This window comes from Diadema antillarum, unplaced genomic scaffold (assembly GCF_040938485.1).
Source record: "Diadema antillarum isolate AM-2024a unplaced genomic scaffold, OU_Dant_1.0 scf00000069, whole genome shotgun sequence".
Classification (NCBI taxonomy): domain Eukaryota; kingdom Metazoa; phylum Echinodermata; class Echinoidea; order Diadematoida; family Diadematidae; genus Diadema; species Diadema antillarum.
The window spans coordinates 2706180-2720427 of record NW_027270958.1 but is presented as its reverse complement, the minus strand read 5'-3'; the positions used below and the strand labels follow the sequence as shown (position 1 = coordinate 2720427).

Genomic DNA, 14248 nt, shown 5'->3' with positions numbered 1-14248 from the left:
TTTGTGAATGTCAGAAGTGTAGTGTCATAGCATTTCATTGACATGGAAATTTGTTCTATTGAACCTCGTGAAGCCTACACTGTACATATCTGTGAACACAATGGTTGCTAACGATGCTCATACCCGGTTCCAACCCACTGCCCAGAGCCACATGCAAGAGTATTTTGTTGGGGACCAGCTTGCCAGCGCTGACAAAAGACTGTGACATCATCATTTCAGTACTCTAGACACGATAGAAACATGTTTCATGCAAAGAAATCTCAGCAATTTTCTAATCCATAGTGCATCTGAAAGAAGAATTGAGTCATTGTATCTCCCAAAGATATTTCTCAAATCACAATAAATCATTGTTTGTGTGGAAGTACTTTGGAATCGTGGTTGTCTTGGTTCTAGGTGTGTGTATTTGTTGTAGTCTGAATGAACCTGACCTCAAAGGCATGTTTGAGTAGGCGGAGCCTGGCTTGAACTTCTTTCACTTTTGCCTGGACAAACTTGTGTGTTCTCTATAAGCTGTGTGTATAGTGCTTGTGTGTATACTTGTAGTGTACACACCTCCCATATGATGTACAATACCATGTACGTCACTTGCAAGGAGCTGTGCATTTTGACTGACAGATAGTGAAGTCAGTGACACAGCTACTGAATAGAATGCCCCTCCCCCCTTTTTCTTGGGGGGGGGGGGGGGAGGAGGGAGGACTACAATTTGTATCTTCTGCGCCTCGTGAATAGACCAGATTTTGACTCATGACACAATCGGACAGTTTTCTAATGTATGCAAAATTCATAGATATTTGTCTTGGACAAAGGACGTAGTAACCATGCAGCTATTGCCTCCACTGGTACACTTGTACATAATCAGTGCATTAATTCCATACTGTGAATGCTCTTTGCCTGCATTTATTGTTGCTTTGTAGGGCGAGCTTTTTAGTTGTCAGGAAAAGTTTTTTTTTTCTTTTTAATTAGGTATGCATAAGATTTTGATGTGTTAGCCAAGTGGTGTAGGAGAAATGTGTTTCAGAAAAGTGATTGCAAAATATTTGGCAGTCAGAAAATGGACTTTGTTAAAACTGTCCACACATACATGTACAGTATATCACCGCATACAATGACTTAAAGCAGATTTCAACCAACCTTTGGCAGCCATTAATGGTACATGTACATAGCTCATATGGCCAAAGGAGTTGTCACTTTGTCTTTGTGGCTTGGTGATTAATGTTGGCCATTACCAAGGTAATACAATGCCTGTAACCTAATGTCATTTTTGACAGTCAAAAATTACAGTGTACCTCGATTTAGATGACTCTGAACTTTGAACATTATCTCACACTAAATGTTATTTCTACACCCTGCTGTTAAAGATACTGCATGTGTGTACATTAAAGCATTGTTTCCTGTCTGGAAAATCTGATGTTGCCAGTTTCTTTGATGTTGTGTAAAAGTGAAATTATGCAACTTCATAGGAACTAATCCTCAAAGTTGTTTGCATCCTCGAGGTTAGGATCACTGTCTGAAACTATTGACCAAATTTTTGAGAGTACACTGTACATGCTTTCAGAATATTGTATTTTATCGCATTCCAAATTTGAAGGCTGTAAAAATTTAAAGCACAGTCCAATCATCTGAAAGTGACGTTATATCTTTTGGGTCTGTTGCCACAGAACACACTGATTCAGTTTGTAGGGTACAGTGTATGTGTACAGTGTAGTCATGCGATTGTGATGCACACGAAAATGCCTCTTTTTATCAGGCATATTACTGATTTCCAAATTTTGGGTTTCATTTTATTTGTGCTGTTTTCTTTGACGTTTTTACCCACAGAGGATAATATATCAAAGAATGCAGTTTTGCTTGATTCATTTTGCAGAGTAGGGCCAACATTAAAAAAGGATATATTTTGTGGCAAAAAAAAAAGGCATTGTTGTGGTCTATGGTTATAGTCTAAGGCATTCAGTATTGTAATGGTAAACATAGACAAACTCAGAACATGTCACAGTATGGTCATAATTATCTTAGTGCGTATTGATGCAGAAGTTTATTCAATTCTATGCCAACCTAATCTATTTCTTGTGCTGCACTGTACTGATCCAAAAGTAACTTTTTTTTTCTGTGACACTTTGTAAATACCCCCTCTACAACTTGTTTGCACAACTGAGCTTAAGCCACACCCACTGTAAATTGGTCAACAGTGCCGAGTTACTCATCCATTTCAGACTAAATGAGGCCTGCTCTCCACTTGAATTGTCATTTTAAAAAAGAGCCAACTGTGAATGTGAATTTTGGCATGAATGTTAATGTTCAGATTTAAAAAACAACAACAATAAACAAAACGAACAAACAAACATATGTACATTGGTGTAGGCCTAGTTTGTTTTTTTTATCAGCTTTCAAACCTTACACTGTACATGAAGCAGTCGTTATTTAAGTTATGATTTTAAAATCTATCAAAACATTAGCTACTTGTACCATGATTTCAGAGCATGGTTAACAACTTGATGTACACTGTATGTATTAATATAAATTTTCATTTGCTGCATTTATTTATTTTAACATTTATTTCTATATATAGCAAACAATGTAACTGCAGATATCATTTTGATAAGTTTGACCATGCTGGGGGCACAAAGTAAGGAACTTATGGTGAGAGTGCCTTGAACGTAAATGAGTACTGTATAATACGCAGTAATATGCAAAAATTTGAGAGATGAAGATATAGAAACAAGAGATGCGTAGTGACAAGAATATGGACAGAGACAGAAATACATGCTTGTATGTACATTCACAAAGGACAATGACATTGACAGGGACATGAACACAGAGTTACATGTAGTATACAATTGTAACAATTGCAGGAAAGACATGGAACATTACAGACCTGCACGGCAAGGGGAGAAGAGTTATAGAATGGAAAATAGCCATCCCGGCAAGAAAACCATGCACACAAAATAATTCTACTTCATATAATCTGTGATGGTCTCCTGTAACATGGAATAGATTTTTACTGTCACTGTGTGTCAGTGTGGCTTAGACATATTATACAGCTAATGTACAGTACCTCCCCATGGTTGCCTTCATATCGAAGGTCATCTGCAGTACCGGTACTTTATGATACACAGGGTCAATATAACAGTGCATAATATATAAAGGTTGACTGTAGCAGCTCTAATGGCAATATCCCATCATGTGAATACCATTTTCCTGCAGTAACTGTCGCAAAGGTAGGAAGTCATTGAATTAACATTAATACATGGGATTATAAAAGACATTAGTACCACATACCAGCCAGAACAAAAAAAACCCAAAAGAAAAAAGAATGACAACAACAGTCAGTTGCTTGGGGGGGGGGGGGGGGGGGGGGGGGGGGAATACTGCTTTTATTGAAAGAAATGAAAAATTGAAATAATGGGGGCTCATGCACCCCCCCCCCCCCCCCCTTTACAGAATTCCCGGATCCACCTTTAATTGAGATATCAACAAGCAGTCTAGAGATCTATAGTATATTTATTATAAAGCTAATTGTCCATTCCTTTTTGCTTTTCCGGTCTGCGTCAGTCATGATCTACTATTGTCATTAGTCCCCCCCCCCCCCTTTTTTTTTTTTTTTTTAGTCTTAATTTTTTAAGAGGTTGGTGAGTTCAATATTATGTATTATAGCAGTGTAGATTTTTGATACATGTATTCCATGGATCCAACTTGCCATTGATTTGACTTATGGATGTCTCTTTTTCCCACAATTCCAAATAGGGTCCTTTGGGTGAGGAAGAACGAGCAAATGTGAATTTCCAGAAGTTTCCTACATATTTGGGATACAAACTGATATTTGTTTTCTTATGGGCAATTCCATGGGAATGTGGACATGGCACTAAAATGTCAACTTTATCATATTGCAAAAGAATTACTCATTACGTATTACCCATATTTTGAAGTTAAAGAAACTCAAAGAATTATATCAATCGGTCAAATATTTCCCGAGAAACAGCTACAAATGCTGAAGACAATTTTTAAGTCATCCAAATTGCTAAAATGCATGCTTAACTTAATATAAATATTTTTGATAGAAAAATTCTGCTAGCACTTCAATTAATTCATTTTAAAGAAGCAAATTGGTTCTACTTCAGTCTCCCAAGAGGAAATTTTTATGCCACCTTCAAAAAATTCTAATCACCACATGAAAGTTCAGCCCTTGAGCCATGTAACGCGAGTTACCGAAACAATAAATATTTTTCATTCTGAAGGAAGCAGTGGAGGTAATTTGTTGGGAATCATAATTTTCTAAATTCATCACACCCTGATACTGTACACAAGATGCTGACTTGAATAAACACTGTTATCACATTAAAAAATGTCAATGAAAAGTGTAACGCGAGTTACCATGTAACGCGAGTTACCGGCATGTAACGCGAGTTACCAACTATAAACACAAGTTTCCCCCAATATAAGCAAATTTTAGCACCTAATTGAGCTAGATTGTGGTGAAAACAGTCAAATGCAGTGTTATACACACTATGCTGGACTGAAACAAAGGAGGGCAGCCTAATAAACTGTGATTAGCATCAAGGCCACTGATCACATGCCACATTGAAGAGTCTAGCCGGGCTTTCACTGCATGTGTACAGTATGTATCCAGCAGTGAATGAGACCATTCAATTTATGTTTTGAATTTCCTGCATCAGTATTACAGAATTTTTATTACAGAATTCTATAAAGCACAGCAAGTGTTGGTTCTAATCCTTGTTCGGTGGTCTACTGAAGATGACACCTGTCCAGAGATCAGGAGGTTGTGGGTTCGAATCCTGCTCGAGTATGTATGCCCATGATTTTTTTATCATGGCTACTAATAAAACACTGATCAATTCAGTGAGCTTATTAAAGTTGATGTAGGGCAATTTGTCAATCAGTTGCAATGAAAACGTCTCAACGGAAGAATTTCATGAATTTGAATAATTACGCAGTACCGCCTGCATGCTATAAAGGATTAGAACCAGCACTTGCTGACGGGCGAAAGCACAGTGGTCTAGTGGAGATGATGCCTGTCCGGTGATCAGGAGGTCGTAAGTTCGAATACTGCTTGAGTACATGTATGTACGCCCATGACTTTTTTATCATGGCTACTACTAAAAAACTGATCAATTCAGTGCTTATTTACGTCGATGTAGGGTAATAAGCCAGTTTGTACACTGTAATTACACTGTAGCTCATGTACACATTGGTACATGTACAAATGACCTTTCTTTTTTTCTCAGTTGGTTAGGCACTTCACTTGTTTTCAAAGCAGCATAATGCATAAGCTTGCACGACATAATGATTTATGGAACTTTTATATTAAAAAAAAGAATGAACTTGCATTTAGACCAGGGGATCAGAATACTTCCATCAGTTTATAATTTAGCGGGCATCCATTTCATTGTCTTGTATTGAATGCAGTAACAGCTTATTCCCTTTTATATTGCGAAATACAGAATGTACCATTCGTGCTGTGAGGTGGATGTGCTGGCAAGCATCATTTAGATAAGAATCGCATGAATAATCATCGCATCACAGATGCTTATCACAGTGAATTTACAAACCAAAATGCCTGTTGGTACAAATGACCTTTTTTTGTTCATGCACAAAGTGGAATTGTGAACTGGTCTTTTTGTCAATCAGTCGTAAAGAAATGTAAGTTTTCACTCCTCACAAAGATAGGATTTGAATTTTTGAAAGATTGTAAGCTTTTTTGTAAACTTGTAGATAGGGTTTGATACTTTTATGTTTTGTTTTAAAAAGACTTTCAACATTTCTCATCTTTACACTCTGAAACTTACAATGCACATAATACACCTAAATCATCTAGATATTCAAATATATTCAAGGTCTCTATGAGGAGTGAAGCTCTGTAATTAGTCTTAAACGCACTCTTCTAATTGGGTTTATTAGTAAAATATTTGTTTAACATTTATTCATTTGACTATCTACACAAATATGCATCTCTCAGAATATTCAACACAAGATTCAGTGCCATCAGAACAATTGTATGTCATCAATTTGAGTCACCCTGTGTTAGCGGACATAATGTAACGCGAGTTACCGTAACGCGAGTTACCGACATAAAGGCGCCCTACATTTTTCCAGGTCATTGTTACTCAACTTTGATATTGTTAATTTATGAGTCCTAACCTACTATCAATTCAAGGTAGGAAAACTTTTATCAAGATTGTCTAGTATGAGGAGACTTTCCAAAAAGAGGTCTTTATAGAATTGACCATGTCCTTTTTGTGTAACGCGAGTTACCGAAATTAAATGATTCAAGAATCCCAACATGTTTGTCCTTTATTTTTCTTTTTGGATTCATTTAGTTGGTGTATGTCTACTTAACCCATGATGAAAAAAGTAACTTGTAGATCCTACCAATTACAAAGATATTGGCACATTATCCCATAAATGTACCCATTATTTGTAACGCGAGTTACCGTGGAATTGCCCTTATGTTGATTCATTTGTCTACAATTACTTTTATAATGGGAGAGGAACAAGCAAGCTCAGTTTGCAGGGGTTTTTCCCATTTTCATGCAAAAATGGGAAGAAAAAATGTGGCAGACAAGTGATTAGATCAAATTCAGTGAATTTAGTTTCTCATTTGGCGATCTCTTGTCAATAATACTCATACAATACTGTACATGTAGCTTAATTTTCTTCTAAAACACAATTTTTTTTCTGATTCTTCTAAAACATAGCGATAAAGTTGCAAGTCCTCGTACATTTGCTTCATCATATTTTTGTAATGCGTCAATTCCTCAAAAACTATTTGTCTGTTTTCTTTAATCCGTAGCCAGTTGGAAACTACATGTAGCTGACTAGTTTGCATATCATTATCAAATTCCTCTTTTTCGCACTGGTGAAAGTGAAACTTTTCTACTATTGTACTAAAGTGCTGTGATTGGAGCAGAGACTCCAACCCAAAGTACCTTCTGATCTGGAGATTCTCCCGCCTGAAACCCCTAGCAAACGGGAGACTCCAACTTGATGTGTGTGAAGCGCGAAGTTCCTAGGGTTTCAGATGCTCTCTGGTGCTATCTGAGGCTTATTTTTTCAACATACGATAGAAATAAGTGAGAAATAATTTCCGACGGGAGACAAAGAGCCAGGGCGGGAGAAATTAAATCTCAAGCGGGAGAACGGGAGATTTTGCAAAAATGGGTTTTCGGCGGGAGATCTCCCGTCGAAAATGGGAGAGTTGGAGTCTCTGTTGTAGATTGGTAGCAAGTCGAAAGACACCATAACCATGTGTGCGCAAACTCAGTCTTTTCGTACAATGTATGTGAGAACTAGAGAAGGTGCTTGTAATTCACAAGAATTTGCAAGATTAGAATGATCTTTGGGCATAAGTTGGTTGGGCTCAGCATATTCAGAGCAGAAAACAAAACAGAAAAAAAAAAACAAGCCAGACTAGAGAGAGAAAAATGTTAAACAATATCTACAGAGTCTCTTAATGAACTTTTCACAAATATTTGCTGTTCAGGTGTAGACACACACATGGTAAAGTGCCAGTTTCATACCCTAAGAGCAGTCCCCACACCTTTGGAACCATCAAAGATGATAAATCTAATAATCGTTGTTGATCTATTGCCTTTCAGTCTTCGTTGTCATATAACGGATCCAAATTGAAACTCGAAGTGGGTCGTTGATCATAAAGGAAGAGAGTACCAGCATTAGTCCATCCCCTCTGCAAATTCTACCTCTCATTAAATGCATTGTGCATGATCGGAGGGTGAAACAAGAACCAAGGACTAAACAGAGATACCATAGAGTACATCATAAATCCATATGAGAGGGTAATGCCCTTTGACTTTTAGAGCAGAAGTTAAGTATTGACCACTGGTGTACTGCTGTCATTCAGCCGTCGTTCAGCCGTCGTTCAGCCAGCCACACTGTATGTACTTTCCCTGCTATTGATAATCTTGCATATGCATGAAGAGGACCGATTACATAACTGGTTGAACTGACTGATGATATTACATAATGCACTGATTGCGTATAACCAATGTGCAGTACTAATTGTCCATCCAGTGTGATGTGTGCAATTCACTCAGTATCTCAATGACCCCATTTACAGTGAGTGAAAGGGCCGCGTTTACAGTGAGTGAAAGGGTGCGTTTACAGTGAGTGCTTGGCCGAGCCCGGCCTTCATTTCACAGTAAACGTGCAAAAGGCCAATATTGCAGTACCAAAATTGGCTGCACATTTGGCCAAACTCTGGAGGTAGTCTCGGCCACAGCTCAGCCGCGGCCAAGCTCGGCTTTTTCTCACTGTAGATGCAAACGGCCAAATGCGGCACCAAATTGTGACCAGTGCGCTCCCAATGATAGTCGTTTGTTTTTATACAAGCAGAGCACCACTACGCTACGACAAAATATCGAAAGGCTTGAATTAAAAGCCCGGGCCAGGCCGAGCACTGTAAATGGACAAAATTGCGGGGCCGAGTACCGCAATTGAGGCCGGGCTCAGCCGCGGCTCGGCCCAGCCCTGCACTGTAAACGGGGTCAAAGACAGGCTTCAACCTGTCTGTGGTATGTAGAAAAAAAAATAATCATAAAAAGATAAAGTATTGTTTATTCCACACACAGTACATCATTCTATCTTGACTATCATATGTCTAAAGAACTGTGGGGATTTATAAGAGGGTTAATTGCATAGGCAGTCAGAGAATACCATGGATAATTTCCCCCTCCCCAAAAATTTTCTCTGATCATCAAATTGACACGTAAATTACACCAAATTCCTACTTTCGAAATAAATCTCATTTCTTTTCTTTAGTCTCAAAGATATACCCTTCAACTACAAATCACAGGCTCAGCTGACTCTACTTTTAGTTTTCTACTGTCAGAAAGTTATTTTCACATATTTACATATAAGATATTTTACAATTTTCATTTCTACTAATAATTGACAATATCAAACACTCTAAAGCTCAAAGTTCCATCAATTTGAATGCAATCTGCTTAATGCCTACCAAGTTACAAATCTGCAGTATTGTATTGTATTCTATTGCATTGTACTGTATTATTCTTTGTTTTATGCATTCTGTGTTTTGTTTTTATGTTTTCTGTGGTCTCCTTTCAGCGTTCACTGGATTTGAGACGGCAAACAAGTATGAAATCAAAAACACCGTTGGACAACCAGTCTTTCTCGCTGCAGAAGGTGATGACCTCTACTTGTTTGTTGTTGTTTTTTTCTGTCTTGAATGTGAATATATTGAGCAACGCTGGCTAATTCCATTGGTGCAAGAGATTGATGTGAAAAGCGCAAAGACAATGTATCACACGTAGTCCTTGCAAATTGAACCCCCCCCCCACCCAAAAAAAAAGTAAGAAGAAAGTATACATATATGCAAAGCGGCACAGAAGGCTTTCTATAGCAAAGGTTCATGTGATACAAATAGTAGATTTATTAGATGTATTAAGTCAAAATATATCCTAAAATGTACAATTTAAGAGATGATTGGACATTAATTACAAAATACAAACATCTCTACTTTTATCAACTAATGATTACCTGCCATTTAGAATAGAAACAGATGATTATGTATGAATCATAGGATTATTTGACATTACTTGATTGATTGATGTCTCGAAGGTTGCTTGATATTCTGCTATGAAATTTGTTTTCATTGTGACCTTTGACCCATATTGCTATTTTTTTGTGTTTTCTGTCACAGACAGCGACTGCTGCACCAGGAATATGTGTGGCAAGAACCGCTGCTTCGACATGAAGATCATGGACAACACGGGCCGCGAGGTCATTCACATAGAGCGCCCCCTACGGTGCACGACCTGTTGGTGCCCATGGTGAGAAACGCAATATGTACTCATTGGGTCTAGGTCTATTGATGAGCATAAGTATGTGAATGTTTAGAATGGCATTGTCACAAGACTGAGGTAAATGTGTATGCTATGCATAGCTATAACTGAGAGAGGTGATTCTTGACACCGACCTTCAAACGATACTACTGTATACGCCACATGTGGGGAAGTCACAAAAATTTTGCAAGATGCTGTTTTTTTGCGATTTGACACCGTGGCTATCATAAGTTTACAAAGATACATAGTACATTGCTGGTATGCGGCGATATTTTTGTGTATTGTTAAATTCACCACCCAACGATGTTTCATGAAATTTGGAAAAATTGAATGCTTGCAAAAATAGCAGTGTTTATAGTATTTTCCATTTTACAATAACCTTTTTCTCCCCTCTGGCATCACTTCCAGCTGCCTGCAGACACTAACAGTCAGCTCTCCGCCGGGCACGGTGATCGGCTACGTCAACCAGTCGTGGAGCATCTGCTTCCCGAAGTTTGCCATCCAGAACGAGAACCATGAGACCATCCTGCGCATCGACGGACCGCTCTGCACCTGGAACTGCTGTGGGGACGTGGAGTTTGATGTGAGTTGACGACCGGGACTGGTGGTACCCCCTTCTCGCAAGTCCACCCCCTTCCACTCCCTAGACCCACCCCCCCCCCCCATTATTGTAAAGTTGTAGCATCAAGGTATTCAACTTCCATTATGAAAATCATTCTGTGTTGAAAAGTAACATTCTTGCATAAAAATATATTATAAAGAGAAGTCACACTCGTAAATTTCTCATGGATTGCCAAAAATACCTTCTTCCGAGCAAAAAGCAGTTCACTGTCTGTCTGCCTACCAGTTCTTGTTTAGTGCATTTTACAGGTGGGACTCTCTATCAAGTTTCACAAATGGTTTCTGATATCCACATTGATATCAATGTGAGTAGTGTAGGTACAATCTGTATTACTGTAAAATCAGAAACATTTGCTGCTTGAAACTTTTCACAAATTGGAACTGACGACCCTTTTTTGGCATGAAACTAATGCGAATTGACGACTAGCATTAAATGCATAGTGTGGACAATTATTTTACTTTCATGAATCAGATGGCTTCTCTCAAAATTCTTGAAAGTTTCATGCACACGAAAAGTTGTGGTTTTACAATATAAGTCTTATGAGTGGATTTTCATTGTCCAGCACAGATACAAATGAAATCTGTTACGACAAATTTCGGGTTGGTGTTTTTGTCCCATCAGGTAATGTCGGCTGACGGAGGCTCCAAAGTGGGTAAGATCTCCAAGCAGTGGTCAGGATTCGTCAAGGAGGCGTTCACCGACGCCGACAACTTTGGCGTCACTTTTCCGATGGACCTGGACGTGCGAATGAAGGCCGTAACCCTGGCTGCCACATTCCTCATCGTAAGTCCCACTGTTTCTGCTTTCCTTCGTGCTGTTGTGTTGTGTATTAAAATGTTGGTTTATGCATTGTTTGATGTCATAGTTATGGCTAGTTTATGGTACACAACATATGAGTTATGATCAAAAGACTATCTTTAAATTTGACATTTCTGTGGCCCGAAATGAAAGAAAACGTAACAGTCCACTTTGAATCTTAGTTGCTTGATGGGGCCACCAAAAGATCAACTTTTCGGAAATTTGGTGGCCCGACATCAAATTGTAGTAGCCCCAGGCCACTGCTAATGTCAAGCTGTACTTTCAGATTTTTTTTTTTTTTTCATTTCGGGGCTATTCAATAGAATTATCCATTGTCCCTTGTTAGGATTATCAACTGATCTACCATTAATCACGTATATTTTTTTTTTTTACATTTGATTTAATGTTAGTTTGTCTTCCTTTACAGTATGTTACATCTTGCCAATTCGTCCTTACCTTGCAGAGCACTGCGTGTGGAGTGTGTGACCGCTTCTTTTCTTTATTTAGAACATTCAAGATGTCTTGCCAGCTGTTTTCTTTGCAGGCCCGCTGCTTGTGTGGAGCATGCATACTGTTTTTATTTTTAGCTTACCCCAAGTTTTCAAGGAGCACCTCAGAACAGATGTGCACATTGCTGGGAGATGAACAGTAGAGATCTCTCCCTACTTATAGGGGCATTTTGTAATATTGAGTTACTTTCCTTTTTGATGTGTGGTTAGATGTGATCTGTAAGCAAAGCTTTTTCTAAGTATGCTTTAGACCCCCGATGCTTCTTGTGTCCAGCAAGCAAAGTCTCATGCACATCTCTTCTTCGCCTCCTTCCGGTGTGGTTGACCACTGCTTGAGATATTTTGTCGTTTGATTTGAGGTGTCTGCATACACTCCCAACAAATCAACAGTCCGTTACTGTGAAACCAGACAACCAACAAGTGGTTAAAGGGGATGGCTAGTAACTGATCAGTGGGAATCAGTGGGAATGCTGGGAGATGATTGTTCCAAACCTTGTGGGATTCATTTACGGATTGGAACAATCATCCCCCAGCATTCCCACTGATTCCCACTGATCAGTTACTAGCCATCCCCTTTAAATGATACGGTAAGGGCTATTGTTTTTGGCAAGGATTGAATTGTCGTGAATTTGACGATCATTTTTGGGCTGCAAATTTATTGCCGCATAATGCACTAGCAGAATAAACGGACAGGCATTCATTAGCGCACTTAAAATTTATGGCCTTGGTGTCAAATCGTAAAACACAACATCCCTCGAAAATGCCTATGACTTCCTCATTTGCAAAAATATCTGTACGCAGTAACAGCTTTTACAGTATTTTGTTGTGGAATTGTCATACGAGATAGCTCTAACTTTGATACCCCACACCTCCTTAGGCAACAGTCTCACAATTGTGCTGAGCCTTGACTTACATACATGTATGACTGATATAAATTTCAGGATTTATACAGTCACTGTTTTCCGTCTAAACAGGAAAGAAAGGATAAAAAAAAAACAATATAAACAATTTTCAGTTATGGTGAGTACAGCTGTGTGGCTGAATTTAGCTTGGATGAAAAGTACACCGATGTTCTTTGAATGGCCCCAGATTTGGGAAAAAGAAAATATGATCATGAATGAGTAGATGAATTCCTAGCCACTTCTCATGAAATTGATGCTTCAATTTGAAAATTTGACCAAAATTTTTTGCCGTGCAATAACCCCAAGGGGGAAATAGAATGAAATGGAAGTACAGGTAGGATGGAATATCCAGGAATTTCCTGTAGGTTAGATCCAGTTCCAGGATGTGGCAAGAAGTTTGAACTCAAGTTTATATTTTACATTCCGTATTTCTGTGTATAACACCCGAAGTGCAGTAAATTAGCCTCTCAAAAAAGCTCAAGTCACAGTACAGTGACTTCTTCCCCACTTTGCTTTTTAATTCCTGTTATACACAAAATTACCATATGTATGATAATTTGTACTATTAGCCATATCAGACATCTTAAAACATTTTGCAATAAGTTCAATAAATGTATTCTGAACATGATATCATGCACTAGAAGCAAAAGAGTTCACGCACTTGGTAAGCATTCGCACACTTGGCAAGCGTTTGCGCACTTTAATAGCAAGAGATGGGCAGCTGTGTATCAAGTAATAAAAAGTTGCCATATATAATGACTAGTCAATATGTTTTTCCTTCTTTGAAATGGATTTTAAGATGCAATTACATTAATTGTCAATACAGTATTTTCAGGTTTGCTCTAGATGTCTGATTTCATTAATGATAATAATATGGACTGGCTGCTTGGTGGGGGGGGGGAAGGATATGACGTTAATTGCCCTCTTTAGAGTTTTATTGCCCTTGTCTTTAAACTCAGGCAATAAAATTCTAGTTCAGGCAATAAATGTTGTATCCCCCTCAAGGCCAGAATATATAATCATTGTATTTTTCTGAGACTATTGACTTCTTCCACATTATTAAAGATATGTGAGATCAGAGCTTAGCCTGCATTTATTACATGTCGTTGATTAACTTGGAGTGATAAAAAAAAGTTAGAAACCTTTAAAGAAAAAGGGAAGTGTGTGACATTTCATGTTAGCAACTGGTGAGGCATGTCTGGCAAGCGACATCATAATCACATGACTGTTTGGACTAAGTTTGAGGCACACTTAATGATAACATCTGTCGAGACTTCTCTCCTCTATAAAAGGATATGGGTCATGTTTTGTTGGTAGGTTGATTACTTGCTTATTTGCACAAATGGATTGAAAGGAAACCCCCAAAGCAGTATTTGCATTTGTGTGTGTTTGTGTGTGTGTGTGTGTGTGTGTGTGTGTGTGTGTGTGTGTGTGTGTGTGTGTTATACAGTGTACATTGTATGTTCCCATGTAGGGAGTCAGTTAGGTTAATAAGGTTGACTATGCATATAGGGCTTTCAGATATTCTGCCATAAAACCAACAGTTATACAGTATGTCTCGCCTTTTTTTACAGAATAGACATG

General features: G+C 38.4%; 1 protein-coding gene across 1 annotated transcript in view; it reads left to right on the top strand.

Moving 5' to 3' along the window:
• Window positions 1-14248, top strand: part of LOC139716704 (FAST kinase domain-containing protein 1, mitochondrial-like) — a 56733-nt gene that overhangs the window by 26181 nt on the left and 16304 nt on the right. The window contains exons 10-13 of the mRNA XM_071628234.1: window positions 9097-9174; window positions 9692-9821; window positions 10242-10416; window positions 11077-11238. Coding sequence (XP_071484335.1) covers window positions 9097-9174; window positions 9692-9821; window positions 10242-10416; window positions 11077-11238 — 545 coding nt within the window. The remainder of the gene's footprint in view (window positions 1-9096; window positions 9175-9691; window positions 9822-10241; window positions 10417-11076; window positions 11239-14248) is intronic.